The 17797-nt window shown below is 40.8% G+C and overlaps 1 protein-coding gene across 1 annotated transcript in view; it reads left to right on the forward strand.

Annotated features, from left to right (window-relative positions):
* Positions 1-16818, forward strand: part of CNTNAP2 (contactin associated protein 2) — a 765857-nt gene extending 749039 nt beyond the window's left edge. Inside the window, exons 24-25 of the mRNA XM_066189178.1 lie at positions 10439-10510; positions 11537-16818. Coding sequence (XP_066045275.1) covers positions 10439-10510; positions 11537-11736 — 272 coding nt within the window. The 3' untranslated portion in view covers positions 11737-16818. The remainder of the gene's footprint in view (positions 1-10438; positions 10511-11536) is intronic.
* Positions 16819-17797: the final 979 nt, after the last annotated feature.

A 17797-nucleotide genomic window follows, 5' to 3' on the forward strand; every position in this document is an offset into this window, starting at 1 on the left:
GAAGTTGCATATTGTAGTGACGTTGTTCAGTATGCGGGTGCTTTTACCTAAGCTTCTGCCAATTAATAATGAAATTTCACCTCCAAATTTTTCTTACTTATATAAAAAAGGGATAAAAGAAACCTATTACATGGATATACCTCTCTGTTTTAAGTAAAATGTGCTCCAGCTTGCCAAACCACCCAATCTTGAATTTATTAAAAGCAAGAGATCTCAGAAAGGCAATGTACACACAATAGTTGGCAAACTATGCTTTAGCAGCTCTAAGCTGTCATAGCACTCTGTAGCTGCAAGATTTACTCTGAACATGAACAGTATGGCATCTAGAGTATTTAACATGGGATTTAGTTAAACCTTTATTAGCTTCAATATATTACAAATTAAATGGAGAGGGATTAAATGCTACATCTGCAGTGTTCTTCCATGTCGCGTGACTTTTTTTCTGACTGTGTATGTTTAAACCCTAAATGCTCTTTATTTTTTTGTAGAAGTTGAAAGGTCTTGCCTTTTATGAATCAATAGCTTACTTTGAAATCTGTATCGAGCATGTCTGGCAAAACCATATACCACTGTCATCAAGATTAAAACAGTTTCTTCAGGGTTTACTCTCTTTTTGTTACGAATTCATCCCTCTTCCTTTCACAAGTGATGGCAGGAGAGGGGAGCAACAGCACTGAGCACTGGCCATACATCCAAGCTCACCTATGTGGCCAGCTAATTTCTTTGTCAAGTGAAAGAGAGCAATCAATTCCTGCACTAAGAGAAAGTGTCAGTCTTGTAACTGAAGGTCACCTTCCAGATTCAGACACCATCAGTTGCATCGCATCTCACCCCCTGACCACTGGTACCACATCTCAGAGAGCAGAGCAGCAGCACCTGAGGAGAGGCTGGGTCAGATGTGTGCTGGTATTGGTGTGGCTAGGAAGATGGGAAATAGCTTTTGCCCTTGTTAAGGGCTTGTTACAAATGACAGAGTGGGAAGGAAGAATCAAAGGCGTTACTTGCTGATGGGTGACAGTGCAGCCCACAAAGTGGTCTGAAGTCACAAACACCTGAACAAAACTCTGTTCTCAATGTCATTTGAGACAGACATTGCCCACAGACACTGAGAGAGTCCTGTACACATCAGTGAGTCCAAGAGCATGAGCATTAAAGTCAATGGTGACATAGGACATAGTGCTCATTCTCTCTTTTAAGGGATAGCAGGGGAGCAGGGTCACTTCCCTAGACTTCCTGCAAGAGCACGGAAGTCCAGGCAGGAGGCACAGAGGAGCTGCACCACCTTTGTTCATGATGCAGCCTTACACATCTAAATTTGATCTCCTAGTGTTAGCAAAATTAGAAATAGATATGAAGGCATTTGCTAGAATAAAATGACGCTCCTTCTGTTTTCGGGCATAGCAAACCAGTACTGCAATCAGACAATGATGCCAGATTGTCTCTTCAGGGTTACTGATTACTCAAGGTGGCTGGTTTGGTCTTTTTAAATTAACATAGCATGTAAACATTGGGAGGCTGTTTGTCTGCCAGTAAGGTAGCTTAATATTTACACTCTTTATACGAGAGACTGAAGATGCACTTGCGACCTGCCGTGTGGGTCAACAGGTTCTTCCACTGCCAGTCTGGTGCATTTCTGTGATTGTTTATTTTATTGAGAGTGACCAGCAGTCATTCCCCATGCTCCCAATATAAATATTGTCTCAGAAGGCCATGGCCTTGACCTGAGGTTTTTTCAAACTACCTTCAAAAGGAAGGTGGCATTTTTTTGTCAGACAGTCAGGAGGGATTAAGACTAGCAGAAACTCATAGCTCAGTTTCTAAGCACCAAGTGTTTCTTGCAGACAAGAGGGTAAGTGGTAAGCATTTAAATGCAACAGTTTCTATTTTTCTCCTGCCCATCAAACAGCTAACTAGGAAGAGCATCTGTCTGAAATGTGGCACAATCAGTGCTTCATCTTTAAAGGGTTTAATTATGGTTCTTGAATTACTGCAAATCTCTCTATTGATTTGGAATAAAAATGCCCGCCTCAGTCTCATGTACCTCCTTCACACAATTATGCATAGCTTTCTCTTAACTTTAAGACTATATAATTTCAGTGTGGGATTTCTGACACTCTGTCTTGTGTATCAGACAGTTGGCAGACTGCCAAGCTTGTAAATTCGTTGACAGACCAGTATTGTAGCTGTTCCATAAGCAGTAATTTGAATATTAATGCTGCTACCTAATGTCAAGAGAAGGTGCTAATAATGAAAAGAGAGTCTTTTTCATCCTCTGAAAAAGACTTTATTTTTTACACAAGTACTAATCTTAACTAGGAACATAAAGATGGCATAAATTAGGGGGGAAATGGAGTAGAGAAGGAAGCATTTAGATGCCTGAGCTCTTCATGTGACTGCTTTCTTTTACCTTTCCTCAGGCAGAAACATGCTTATTTCCTGTGTAAGAGGTTATTCTATATTACAGTCAGGTCATTACAGCTATTATGGGGTTTTTTAGTTTTAAACTCTCCAATCGGATCCATTTCCTATCCCCCGGACAAGCCTTTCTCCTTTTCTCTCCCTTTTTATAGCTGTCATAGGTTTACAGGTTTGTTAGGTATTCTTGGTCATTGGGATGGGTTTTCTTCTTTTTCTGGGGAGAGGAAGGGAGGGAGGGAGGGAGGGAGGGAGGGAGGGAGGGAGGGAGGGAGGGAGGGAGGGAGGGAGGGAGGGAGGGAGGGAGGGAGGGAGGGAGGGAGGGAGGGAGGGGTGTTTCTTTCACATATTCCCTGTGGGTCCATTGGCAGTGATTAGCTATATACAGCCAGGATTTGACCAGCATTAACTCCACTGTTCCTTTGGGAGCACCAAAGACCTTCATCTTCTACATTAATTATAAAAGGAAGTATTTGTGTATCTTCCTTAACAGGTGAAATGTAAGCACTGCTCATAAAAATTTCATGGAAGTGATAGCTTAGGCCAGCATGACTCTTGTCTGGAGTCACAGTGAGACTCAGTGTCAAACAGATGTTACTACCAGGAATTAAAAGATAGATGAGTTTAGGTCTTTGATGGATGAGGGTGCTCTAATGTACTGCAAATCAATTGGAAATCTGGCAGAGCAAATGTTCAAAATACTAATTCTGAGATCCATTTTGCTGAAGTTCAACTGCAGATAAACAAAATTAAAAAGTGATGCTAAATGTCTGTACCCCTTTTTAAATGAATAAAATTCTGTAGTTTACAAGTACCAGATATTAGTATTATGAAGTGTCTTGCCTTACCACTACTTTGTACAATTACTTGCTTGTGTGCAAAAGATGGTGTGAAACAATCATACAAAGAGGGAAGCAAGGGAGAATCACCTAACATATCCCCAAAAGACAGTGCAGGAATGTTTCCCCTATTTTGGTATTTCATCCAGGACTGACTGGGGGAGTTTGAGCTGTAAGGATGGGTCTCCTAATAAGGCACAAGTTTTTCAGTCCCTTTGCTAGGAAGATTGCCTTTCAAGACAAGAAAAAAAAAAAAAAAAAAGAAAGAAAAAAAAAAAAAGAATGTTGTACAACTCTCTTAGTGTAAGCCATTGATAAAACTCCATTTTCTCCTCTCCTTAAGAATATGGACAGCAAAGCTCACCTGCAGAAGGAAATTAAAGGGCTGGTAACACAGCAATTCACAAACAGCCATCTTCACTGATTGGGTTCTCTGCTCCCTGGTGTTAAGAGTCTGTATTGTCCCAGTTCATTGGAGCTTTCACTTCATTTTCTCCCATCACTGCCATTGTTCATTGTTAGCATTTCCATTGTTCATTCTAAAATTCAGGCTTTTTTTTCACAGTAGCATCCAGCAACACTTTTCTTCTGTAATCCCCACTTCCTTTCCCACTGTCCCAGGCATTTGCATGCGGAAGGGTGTTCAGAGGATAATGTTTCTATTAAGCCATCATTTAAGGGAGTTTTTAATTTATACTCATTTCGTATTGGAATAAAAAGACAGAATTGGAGAGCCTTCACACTAAAACTGTAAACCCACAGGTTCTGTGTTCTCCGTTATCTCTGTGCATGCGTATCTCTCAGCAGAGCTCACCAGAAACTGACATAAAAACTTCTTGAGATTCAATGAAAAGTTCATAGGGAAAATAAAATGTAACCTTTCAAAATATTTTTGATCTAACAGAACATACGTGACAAATCTTAGCTTAAGTAATTGATCCAAAAGGTACCAATGCACTGGAGGATTTTTTTATCATTTACATTAGGGTTTTTCCCTCTCTATCCCTCCAAATCAAGATGGTTGTAAAAGGCTGAAGAAATTAGTGAATTTTGTTCCAACATGGAGATTTTCACGTTCCAAATAATTAGCATTGTTGGCAGCAGAGAGAAGAAGATGGCATTTTTAAAATTAAAAGCCCAAATTTTCTCTCTTAAGCTGCACGTCTGTTCTGGTAGTTACAGAATTGCTAAGTGGGTATATTTTTTCCAATATCCTGTAACTGGTGCTAAAAAAAAAAAATTATTAAGTCTGTGACTGTGAAGATTTCTATTTCCATAAAGTCAGGAAAATGTTTCATAATAGGGACATACATATAACCCTCTAATATTACACTTGAGGCATCACTAAAAATTCAAGGAGTGACGATTGACCCCACATAGTATGCTAGAACATACCTGACCTTTTACAAACAACATGGTTAATAATATCTTTTAAATATATAGCGGGGGTAAGTGTGAGGTTGGTTTTTTTAAAACTTGGAGGTGCTTAATATTAAAAATGTCTTCAGCGAAATTCTTGGTTCCATACTTAACCTGATGTTACTAGGACTTCAAGTAAAGTCTGTTAATAGGGTTTAATGTTAAACAGTCCTCCCTCATTCTCTCAAATGCCTAAAAAAGCAGGAGTAGGGGTAGTTTTCCTCCTTTCTGAGTTTTCAGCTTAGAGAAGTAGGAAAAAAAAAGATGTATTAATTTAAAAAATAAAAAGATACGAACTTTCAATATTAAGTAGAACACATGAAAATGTGCATGAAAAGCGACAGTTCTTTTAATACTGCTTCAGATTTTTTTCGTTTCCTGAACTGTTCAGGTTTACTTGTCGTGGGTGCTCTTCACAGATCCAAACTCAGGAGGAGAGAATGGGTGGCATGGGCGCGGCTAGTGGGACGAGCACACAAGGGCACTCTAAGGGTTGTGTTGTTCACCTCTGATGTAGGACTGTGTAATGGCCTTGTTTACTCCTGCTCTATCATCTCTGTGCATGTGTTTAGAGTTTCACTTGTGATCCAGTCCCTTCAGGAAGGGGAATGTGGCTGCGTCTGCACATTAATTTCTACTATCAGGAGTCAAGCAATTAGGTTCTGTGCTTAGAGTCTGTAATAAGGAGAGCTCTGTAATTTCAAACCACAGCAGTACAGTCTCGTCTAATCAGCAGAGTTGACATAATTTACAGAATGCTACCAGAGAGCTTGCTTTTGTTTTTCTCCATGCAGTGGTCCTAAGGAGAACCAGATTAGTGAATGGATCTAGTGTCCAACACTTTCTCATAATCCTAACATGTAAGTGAGCATTTGGTCTCATTGCAAAGTCAATTCTTGGATGCTTGGCTGCAAAATAGAATTAGGAATAAGGAGTTATAGTTCATATCTTTTATTTTGTTATCTTACTGTTCTAATCAATGCCTTGATTGGTATGGGGTTTACATACCTTGGGATCACCAGATCCCATTATTCTGGTTGCTTCTCCAGTTCATACTTGTGTGAAAACCCATCTGGTTTAATAATGGATGAACACCTCTCAAAATTGTGGACAATCTGTAAAGATGAAAGGCTGAAGAAGTCTTGCAACACATTGATCTAGTCTGAGCAAACTCACTTTCCAGCATTTCACATTTCATCAATTGTTTTAGGCCCGTGCTAACTCTCACACTTCCTTTTTTGGGGCAAATCTAAAACTGTATCTTCCTTTGTAATGTGTTATATTTTCACCAAGACTTGCTCACTCAGTAAAAAAGTTCAGTTTAAAAAATTGCTTTCAATGGCTTATATGTAACACTTCCGGTATCTCAAAACAAAATTTGCCTTTTTACTGTGTAAAAAATCTCTTGATACTGCTCTTTATCTGAAAATCCCTACCCCCCTCTGGTTTTGACTTTCCCTTTGGCTTTACTGTACAGCGTTTTGCTCATTTCTCAGCCCACACTCACCTTCTGGACTACTTTGCCAAGGTCATCTTTTTATCTCGATTTTGTGAATTTGCAAATGGCTTTTATGTGGGATCCATGGTAAAACATTTTCACTCCTAAAATGGCAGATGCAAAATCATGCCTGTTATAATGAAGCAGCATTAATTCACTCAGCTAAACCAAGCACATCTGTCATCTTTAACATCTAATCCTAATTGTGCTCTGTTTATCCAGTCCCATCTTCCCTCCCCATTCACTGAGGGCTGCTGTTTTGCATCTGACTGTGGCAATGACCATGCTGGGCATGCTGAAGGATGGTAGGTCTATTGCATTTTTGTGGTCATCTAAAGCTTCAAATGTCATTAAAATGATGGCCAGAATATGGAATTTGCCTGCAGTCAGTCTTTAATCACCCTTTTAAGTGCTGCAAAGTTTTTTTAACCCCACTTACCCTGAGCCTAATAACAGAAAGTTGAAAAGTGCAACACATAAGTACAGACTCTGTAGATTTACTCTGTGGTTATTGAAACTACGGCCTTGTAAGCAGCAGCCCATGAAGGAAAGAGAAGGCAAAGTGTACTGTGTCCCTTTACATAAGTTGGCTTCTGGATGGTGGTGTTTGGAGCAAACCTGATGACCTGCTGTGGAAAGGCAGGGTGCAAAGAACAGCATCAGCCAGCTTGGATCCTGGAAGGGAACCAGACGAAGTGATGCTCCTAAGCCACAGAGGAGCTTTGCATTTCCTGATGCAGAGCAATCTGTCCCTGCCCTAGCTGCAGGTTTTAGGAAAAGGTCTTTGGTGTGCCGTGACAGCAAACTGATGGCTCTGTGCCACAGCTGCGTGAACAGAGGATTTCAGGCAGCTGGCAGGACATTTCTCGTGTGAATATTTAGCTTTTCAGGATAGATTTTCTGTTTTCCAGGATAGATTAAAAAGCTCTTTGCTCTGTTCTTCATGTTTTGAATCACACACATGAGACCCTGGCTACTTGGAGAAACCTAGGAAAGATTCATTTTAGGAATTACTCTTTCCAGCCTATGAACAGTGCTTTATATAGTCTTCTGTGCTTTTACCAGAGGATCAGCATTACTGCTGTCCCTTTGTTGGCATGCTCTCACGTGTTCTTTCCTATTTTAATTCCTGAATTTCAGCAGCAATGGAAGAAAAACTCTTGTTAGTTGTCTTTTTGGCAGAACTGCTTAATATTGCCAAGGAATGTGACTGTAGTAAGGTCAGAAAGGAATCCCCATGTGTTTGAATGATGTAACTCCTGTGTGAGATACCTGCACTTGGTACCTGTTGGGGACAGTACTCTGTCAAGCTCATCATGGAGGGTCAAGGACTGTACCCTCTTAGGTTCTTTTCTGCCTAATTGCTGTGGCAGGAATTGCCCTTTTGTGGTTCTTAGACCTCTGGTCTATAGCTATTTCTGTTCTTTTGAGAAGCTACTGATGAATTTCAAGGGAACTTCCCATTAAAAAAGGAAACTAATTAGTTGTTTTGTTTGTCCTCTATCCATCTGTAGTAATACACTAGGTAAAATAATTGCATAGATTCTTTTGCAACAAAATATATTCTATAACCCCACATTTGGCTGAGATTTTAGGTACAATTTTTCAGTCAAACCCCCCCACCTCCCCGCTATAATACGCAGGCAGGTTGCTCAGTTACATGGGAATAATAGAATAGGAATTCATGAATGATGGCAGTAATCTCTGCCAACACTGCTGCAAGTGCTTCAAACAAAAGATTCATGAAAGGCTAAGCTCATTTTTTTCTCTTCAGCACTCCTGATTCTCCAGCAGATGCAGCAGGGCACAATTTAGCCAATTTGGTGGTGGGCTCTTGCTGAAGTACAGTGTCCCCTGCTCCCACACATGTTCCTGTTTCCTTTTTGTCAGAGGTGAGAGTCTCAGGGTGAAACGCATGTGCCTGTTCCGATGGACAGCTCATCCTGAGTGTGTAAGATGACTGGGTGCACTGGAGAGCAGCTGGTGTGTGGAGGCATCAGGTCCAGGCCTAGCAGCAGCTCTCAGACAAGATTAAGGATGGAGCTCCACATCATTCATCATGTTCTTCCTTATCCTGCAGTGGGCTTCAGTGCCTGTTGAGCATCATAGGCTGTGGGCTTCCATCTGCCAGGAATCCCTTGTAGGATAGCCACTGTGATGTTGCAGCTCAGGAGGGATGATGCTGCCATGAACAGCAGCTTTCCTCTTTCTTCACACTTCATTGGTGCCATCGTCCTTGAAATAACCTTTTAAAAGAAGATAAAATATAATATTCAATTGTAAGGGAAGGAGGAGCTGTGACCATTGCAGATTTTCAGATTTCTTGTGTGAGGGTGCAGGAGACCAGCTCTCAACCAAGTGGCAAGTGGTAGGACTTGTTAACTGCCTGTGGTGCTGCTTAGATGGCAAGGGGGCTCCTTTTGGGTTAGAATGGCAGAGAGGAATTCCTTGTGATTTGGCAAACTGTTCTTTCCCCTCAGTATTGTTTGACTTTAGGATTTTTCTTGAGATATAGGAAGGGCAAGTTTAAAAGTAGGATTTCCCACTGCCAGCCCTTCCCTTTTAGCACTGCAAGGGTATGTTTATGGATCCTGTGCCAAAATGTCTTCATTAATGGTCCGGCACAGTTCTTCGGAGCAAAATCCACTGATAGGGAACCAGGTATTCATTTATCTTTTACAATTTATAGCTTGATTCATTTCAGAGGGATGCAGAAGAATATTTTCAGAAGCCAGAGCACCAACAAATGTCAGAGGCACAAAGTGCTGCTGGCAGAAACTGCTGGACAGGACCCTTCTGCTGAGCTCTGAGAAGCGCGCTCCTGTTTGTCCCCCGGGGGGCCAGCCAAAAACTAGCTGCTGAACACACAGCTGGTTCAACTCTCTCCCAGAGTAGATACACAGAGGGCTACTCTAGCCCCAAACCTCTTTTCAGGCCATGTGGCAAGCTGAAACCATTCATTCTTTTGTGCAGCTGCTTTACAATACAAAAGGAACTTTATTATGGATTTTAGTCCATGATAACAGAAAGACAGTTGAATTCCCTCAGCCAGTTTTTGGTATACTGAATACATCATTGGTCTGCAAAGGCAACTGATTATTTTCGTACAGTAGCACCTAATCCATCAAGCCAGGAAAATACAGCTGGCTTTTAAATGCTGCCCTAAGAAGCAGTTTATATCCTTGATTATTTTAACTTTCTCCAGTTAACACACTTTTAACAACATTTTCTCTATTTCAAAATCAATGTCTTAGTCCAGTGGCAAAGAAGGAAATTATTGCAACCGCTCACCTGGCTCCCCAGGCTTGCTTAGTCATTGCAGTGTCTAGTTGCCATGTCTGACTATAAAGAAAATGCTGGTAAGTTTAATTGATGAGATTGCCTTTGAAAAGCCTCTGTGATATTTTCTGGAGGTTAAAACCAAGGCTACCATCGAAATTCATCCAATTTCATCAATGAAATTGGAGAAGGAGAAGAATTCTCCCTCTTGCAGGAGAATTCCTGCAAGGAACTTCCCCTTTTCAGGTTGCTAGCAAGTGAATGCTGGCACATCTGCCTGTATTTCCCCTCCTTACCTGTGTGCTGGAGGCTCTTCTCATCCACAGCCTCCCATGCCTGCCATGCCTCAGCTCCTCCAGCTCACAGTCCTGCTCCTCACCTCCAAAGCAGCTCCAGCAGTGGCTCAGCTGGCATGCTGGGCTTTCTCCCAGAGTGCCAAAAATGCTGTCATGTGCTCTGTGGGGTAGCTGCTCTATGGCTCTGACCAACAGAAGTTGCAGATCCTCTCTTACCTTGGAATGTGCAGCAGCTAAAGGGATTCAAGTTTTTGTTTCAAGGACCTTGAATTTGTACTCAGTAGTGGTCACAAAATCCTGGAAGCTTCAAAGCCTTTAATAGGTAGCAGTAACAAAGGCAAAAATCTCTGTAATAATAAGTATGATCACACACTTTTAAAAGAGAGGGGCTTGTTTAGTTTTGTGCTGTTTTACCACCCAAAACTTACTGACTTTATGTTAGTAAAGGACAAAATGTCCTTCTGTACCAACAGCAATGCTTACCAAGGCCATCTCCTTTATTTTAATTTTATTTTTGTTATGAGGAGGAAGTAGTTCTGAAGGATTATAAAATATTAACAGATCTTTTTGTTTTTATTCATCTATAGGTGAATATCTAGTGATCACATTCTTTAAGTTGCATCTTAAATGTTGAAACTTTTACAGAAGTTTCACTGCTATTACAACATGAATCTTTTCTTCTCTATTTACAGCAAGTGCTGATTTTCCATACAATGGTCAAGCTATAGGAGATGGAGTTAACAGAAACTCAGCTATTATTGGAGGTAAGAAAACTGTCTACTTTTCCAAAATACTTTGCAATATGACTCTGATGGCTGAATTGCAGTTGTTAGCAAGGGTGTGTGTTTCCATACCCAGGTCTAGGTTTGTTGCTTTAGTTTTGATTTCCTGTATAATTTTTCCTTCCTAATTAATATTTTTATTATTACTTATAACTTTTTCTTATACTTTGAAACTTTACGATACTGGATGGATAGCATTGCATTCCTCAGAAAAATTCAGACCACACCTGAACAGCCTCAGTTCACCTGCCCAACGCATCAGTTAACATAAGGTGGCATAACATAACTCTGGCTCATTACAAGATTTTTCTTAACCTGAAAATTTTATAACATCTTCATCCTAGAAGATTCCTTTGCCTGTTGAGAAGGGCCCCAAACAGTTACAGTACGGTTCTATCACATAGATACCTATGCCTACGAGGATAACATTCATGAGACTTCTCTATAGCAGGGTTGAACCCAAAATAGATCATTGCAGGGAGAGCAGTCTAAGGCTAGAACTGATGATAAATCAGGAACATCTGCAATTATGTGGAGTGCTTAGTGGGTGGTGTGAGCCAGCAGCGAGCCAAGCCAGTTTTCAAGGACATGTTGAGGAGCTATGGTAAGTCTTTACTGCCATTGAGTAGCAAGTGAACATCAGAGATTCCACCTTCAAAGAGCTGCCCACACCTCACCAATAGACCCCACTGGTTCTGGGAGTGCTGGTCACGGTCATGCAAAGCTTATGACCTCATGGTCAGCAAAGCTTGGGTCTGTAAGTCCGTATTAATGTTGAAGTTTTTACCCATGGGATGAGAGTCACCAGCAGACTTCATGAAGCTGCATTTAGTATATAGTGAAAACAATATATAAATATTAGAGTAGTAGAAACCAAGCAACTGTGGTGCTACTCCCAGCTGCCTGAGTAGCTCCAAGTCAGCTTAGAGGAGTTTTGGGATCCTTTCTTTGTGTTAAAGTCTGCAGCTGGTCTCACCAGGGGCGTCTTTTCTTTCCTCCTGTGTGTAGGCGTGATTGCAGTGGTGATCTTCACCATCCTGTGCACCTTGGTGTTCCTGATCCGCTACATGTTCCGCCACAAGGGCACCTACCACACCAATGAGGCCAAAGGGGCAGAGTCAGCCGAGAGCGCCGACGCCGCCATCATGAACAATGACCCCAACTTCACGGAGACCATAGACGAGAGCAAGAAGGAATGGCTTATCTAAGCCTACAGGGACGGGGCCTGGGGTGGGATCTGAGCTGGGCCAGGGTGGGACCGGGATGACTCTTGCAGTGGAGAGAGAACACTCTGTGTCGGACACTTGAGCACACATAGGATAAAAAGATCAGCACAACTGGAGGAGCAAGTGACAGGAAAATACCACTGAGACTGGAAAAAAAAAAAAAAGGAATATCTCAAGCATTTAAGAAAAAATACTTTTTAATATTTATTTACAGCAAATTTCCCCTTCTGTATCCCAACAACTACAACAAAGAGCAGTCTTGCAGCTTCAGCATTGGTTACAATTTTCAATAATACCTGTCTATTTCTGTGTGTGTTTAGAGATGTTCTGGATACCTGTGTCAAGAAACAGGGCTGGTTTTTTATATTTTTAAAAGCTGTTTAGAATGTGGGTAGTTCTGTCCTGAGAGCAAGTGGCAGCCCTTTCTTCCCAGCGTTGTGTCCCCTCCTGTCTGGCCACTTCCCCACCAGCTGCCCTCAGCCCCACACCTTGACCGTTTATTTCAGTGACATTGACAATTATTTTGGTGATTTTTATAAATCACCGTTTATTTTGGTGACATTGATCTGGGGGTTTGGGCTGGGGGTGGGATAGGGAGTGAGGACTAATGCAAATCTTACTCGCCAGTGTCTCGACATCTCATCAACCCATGTCAGCCCTGGCAGGACCCATCTTCTTGACCCAGGCACTTGATTGATTGTGTGCAATTCTCATCAACAATGTAAAAATACTGTTATTATGACTACTACTACTATTACTAAAAAGGATTATCATAAAGCACAGGAGGCTTTAAAGGGTTTTTGTATTATTTTGTTGATCTCTGAGGGAGGATGATGCTGTGTGAGTCTGTAGACCTAGTTTGTTCCTGTGTCTTTGTCTATGGCACCAGGTCACCACCCGAGGCATGTGCCAGGTTAAACTCACTTCTGCCTGTGGCATATTGGCATATACTGTACATTGTAGTAGGGAATTAGAGCCAGACTTCGTTTGCTTCTGTTTCTTCTTAATAGTCTGTCATAGAAATAATAGTACAGCTTTAGTCAATGCATTTGAACCCACGCACTTCACATCCTTCTTTATTTTCAACTTGAGAGTAGCAATTTATTCCTTAAATCCCTTGTTTCAGTCCCTTTGCAAGGAAAGCCTTCGCTGGCAGTGTTTGCACAGTCAGGAAGGTGAGGCAAAGGAGGCTTGAAAACTCTGCCTCCAGAGCATGTGAGGAACACACAACACACAGGGGAGAGTTACTTTTCAATACAAAGATTCACCCAAACTATTTTACTGTCTTTGTAAGGAGTTTTTATTAATAGCAAGGCCAATACCTAGTACAGCATTGCGTCCCATTTTTCCTCTCAGATCAGGACTTGTAGGTGTCACCTGTACAGCAGGCTGGCAGCTAGAAGGAAAGAAAAAGGGGCAGCCTGAAGACTTAATATCTTTTAGTGGCAATAACAAAGCTTTAGCTTGCCCTCTGTAGAGAAGCGTGATTCTCTTATGGTCTGAACTGATAGGAATTTAAGGCCTTAATGGACAGGTTTTTCAGTGGAACAGAATGAAGGAATGAACATACTGCAGGGCTTTGCCATGTGCTAAAAGAACAGAGACAATACCAGGAATTTCCCTTTAAAACTACTTATTCTTATGACAGCCCTAGATTTGCTTTGTCTTTAATATTTCTGGGTTTAGTATGCACAGATTTAATTCGTTTTTCTGCACAAGAAAGATTTATTTTTCACCCAAACTTGCAATCTACTACACTGAGCGATGCTGGCATTTTTGATTTCCATATTTCTTTGGTTGCAACTTTCATTATTCTAACTGAAACTTTTAAAATGAAAAAAAAAATCATGTAGTGGAAAGAAAATATTGGAGTCTTACCAGATAAGACATTGATAAGCACAATTTGTCAGAAAGGCAGGCCAGATAGTTTGAGTTTTAAGGATGGTAGCCTTAAGTCCTGTTCTGGAGGAACATTATCATTAAACATAGATACCAGAGCAAATCCAGCCCATTAATTTCTTCTATTTATGGATTTGGAATTAGCATACAAAAAAAGTTGCCAGTTTTAAATGCAATTACTGTTTCTCAGGTAACTTAAATGGCAGAGAGGTTCAGGTAGGCATAAAAATTACCTCTGTCACTCTTGTGCTCTGCACCCTTTTGCCTTGACTCCAACATTAACCTCTCTCTCTCTTGTCTGTAATCAAGCAGATGAGTCCTGGGTTTAATCATGGGTGTAAAATAAGTCTTCTCTCCTTAGGGAATATCAGCAGGGGATGGATCTACCCTGTACCACCACTCAGCAAACTACGTAGCAATCACAGATGTCTCTGTAGATTGAAAAGGCATTATCTTTTCTCTATGATTTTGTTTCATTTTATTTTAATGGTATTTTAGTCCACTCTGAAAAACATTCTTGCGTGCAACTTCAAGTTATCAGGAGAAGAGCATCATTTGTATAGACTGGCATTTGATTTGCAGGAAAAAAGCTCCTAATCTGAATTTAATGTCTGTGAGGAAGATCAGACTTATGTATCCTGAGAGACTAGAGTCCTCTGATACTTTATGTGGGAGAGACAGATTTAACAGCCACAGTGCAAATTGCCAAATGCCTCAGCATGACATTAGAAGAGAAGGATGGCTTTTTCTCCGTGTCTAACCAAGTTCTTGGCAAAGCAAGAGACAGTTGTCTCTGGTTATGGTAGTGAGGCCTGTGATATCTATTCACTGATTTTCTAAAAAATTACCAGCTAATCTCCCATAACCCTGGGAGATTAGATGAGAACTTCTGGAAAATAACCTTTGACCATTGCAGAAGCAATAGTTATAAATTAGTGTCTTAAGTTTGAAAAACCGTTTAAATTTCTGAAATCAAGTCAGGGGCATCTGCGCCTCTCAATTGACTGGACACCATGGACCTTTTTCTGTGGAATACATTAGTGCTGTGTTAAAATGCAGCCACTTTCATAACTCTAGAAACCTTTAAATATTAGAAGCAAGAAAAATCTTGTTTCTCCTTAAACTGGTCCTTAGACATGTTATCAACAAGCAGCTGTGGCTGTATAGGGATTTGGTGACTTTGGGTAAACTCCTGCCTGTCTGTTTTGTATTTCATTTCTGAGAATGGTGTATGTTTAATTATTAGGCACTGATCATTCAGCATCCTGGCAGTGAAGCAGGAGCAGACTCAAAGATGTAGCCTGTGTATTTTGCTGGCACTGTATCTATTCTGAGAATTTCTTCTGCTGCAAGCCTATCATTGGAGACTGAAACAACATCCATAGTTTATTTCACCCACTCTTACTTGTGCCAAAAATACATGTTGTTTAACAGGTATGTGGGAAAATCTGTTTGAGGGGAGAGTGGATCCTGCTTTTATAAAAAACTCTGTACTTTCCCCAAAGAATATTAAAATAACCAGTCTTTTATGACCTGTTTTTTAGCTGTTTCACCTATTTGAACTGTGCAGAAAAATGTAGCTTCTTGTACTGGTTTGGGAACCAAAGTGTCCCAGTTGTGTTTCTAAAGGGTCATTCCTGACACCACAAGAAATGATGGCAAAACTGCCACTGGCAGTGCGGAGAGCAAGACTGGGCTAGAGATCAGGGCTCCCAGTGTTAGTGAAATAATGTAAGCAATATTTTGGATTCTCATTCACAAGTCTTGCAGACCACCAGGTAATGAGACATGGAGCTCCAAAGAGCCAAAACAGTGGAAAACTTACTTTGATGTCAACCCAGCCTCAAGGAAAATCCGCAATCCAGTCTGGCAGTTTTGAATCAGGTCTTTCACACACTGCTTATTCCATATTTACTGATAGAAAATTCAGATGTATGAAATAGGAATATGTATCTTAACTTGTACTGGAGCATTTCTGCTTTGTATTTTTTGTGTCTTAAACTTTACCTGTACCTTTTATATCTCTTCTAGCAGTTACCACATCAAAGGTATGGCAGCATTTTAGGTCATGCTCTAGGCAGCATGATGCATGTGAGAAGATGGTCATCACAAATATTTTAGTAAGACTGCCGAAGCAGTGGTGTATATGTACAAGTTTATTGTACTGATAAGAATTCATTTTAATTAAAACAATGTCCTTTAATGGCAGATGTATCTAATTTCCAGGGTATGTATTGAAATGTGAAGCTAAGTTTGACAAGCAATAGCTTTCAATATGGTTTCTCCCGTGAATGATTTCACATTCCATCAAGCATGGTAATCCTGAAAGGGTGCCATTCTTGAAAAGCAGAACCTAAATTCTGGTAATCAGATGTCATTATCCATCCTAGAGAAATTAAACAGAAATCTTGCCTTCTAACAGCAACAGCATGCAATTTAGAATGAATGAAGGGCAGTGTGTTTGTATGCATAAATATCTTCTGTGAATGTCTTTCCTTTTAACTAAAGTTCTATTAGAAACCTGACTGGTAAATAAAAAGGAGGGGGAAAAAAAGAAAAAAGAAAAAAGACATTTGAAATAGTTTTAATCACCGTAACAGCTGTTTCCTCATGCTTTGTATATTCTTATCATCGTCTGTATTTCATTCAACTATCATCTCTAGTACCAGGAAATCGATTTGGAAAGGACAGAAATTGGTAAGGCCTCTTAAGAAAAGACCTCCTGTACATGAAAAAAAGGTACTTCAGAATGCAGTTATACATAAGAAGAGAGGGTGCTAAAACCAGGGAAGATTTGTTGAAGTGCAAGTATTCCTCCTGCATCAGCATTACCTGTAACAAAGTGTACATCTGTACTTGTTGAGGTGGGCAGAGGGTTTGAGAGCAGGGTTTGATAGAAATTTAATGACTGCCTTTCTGCTTTTTCCCTTTCTGATCACTTTGCAGACAGCAGCAAGCAGTCTGCTTTCCATTCTGTTCACATCTGTGGCATTGCCAGTCTCACAAGGGTTACATCCTACAAATGACTGAGTGTGGGTTTGCCTTGCTATCATAACTCTGTCCTTTCTTTCGTGAATGAGAGCCTTTTATTGAAACCATCAAGAAATATGTATGCCCAACTCAACAGACTTGTGTCTGTTCCTTTTAATAAACTACTTTATCAGGCTTTAAAGCAGCTTTATGACATGAAGCATTTTATAAAAGAACTGTGTTAAATGCACTTGAATGGAAGAGTGTGAAGCCTAGGATTAGTGCAACAACCACCTGAGTCAGAGGCACTGTTGCTCTGTCTGCAGCATGCATTGCCTTAACCACCCACCAAATCCCTGGATCTGTCCAAGACCTTAACTTCCTCTGTGGAATATAACAGTGGCAAAGTCCTGGTGGGATACTGGTGGGATACTGTGTTCAGAACATGGTCATGCCACGTTCTGACAATTGTTTTGTGCTGACTGTTGCAACCCCAAAAAGGAGAGCCACGCTTTATGCAGGAATATTTCTCATTCACATAGAAAAGCTCTAGGACAAAAGAGATGGGAGTGAAGGTTCAAGTGTAAAGCCCAACTGACACCTGAACACAGTGACATGAAGAGTCTTTGCTCCCTCCTGCTGCCACGTGTATCTCACTGCAGCCCAGTGGGTGTGCATGTGCACCTCCAAAACCTGAGGCTATTGGGGGTGGGATGCCTGCACCACTCGGGCAATGGCTGCCATGGTGTGGGTGGATGAGATTGCTCCAGACTTGCTCCAAATCCATGAGTCTGCAGTGCTAGCAAAATCACTCATTCTTGAAATTAAGTGCAATTTTGAAGATAAACTCGGGCTGTGCCCTACAGTGGCAGGCACATATGGTGCCTCAAATGAGACAAGACTTAGACCCGGCAATGGAAAAGCATTTATTTAACAGTCTGTTACACAGTTCTCTTAATTCTGACTTTCACATACAAGCAGATTTTTCTTGAGGCACTATGCTCAAAACCCTGATTATGCCAACAGCTTAAGAGTCAGGAAGAAAAGGGGCCAATTTGTGGCTTTTTTACACAAGAAGCCTTCTTTAAAAAGTCACTTACTGAAAAAAAAAAAAAGTTTGGTATCAACAGGTTCTTTCACAAAGAAGTATTTTTTTCACTAGTCTTCTGTTTTC

The sequence above is a fragment of the Chamaea fasciata genome, unplaced genomic scaffold (assembly GCF_029207755.1).
Source record: "Chamaea fasciata isolate MVZ Bird 193981 ecotype frontalis unplaced genomic scaffold, bChaFas1.0.hap1 SCAF_1, whole genome shotgun sequence".
Lineage (NCBI taxonomy): Eukaryota > Metazoa > Chordata > Aves > Passeriformes > Sylviidae > Chamaea > Chamaea fasciata.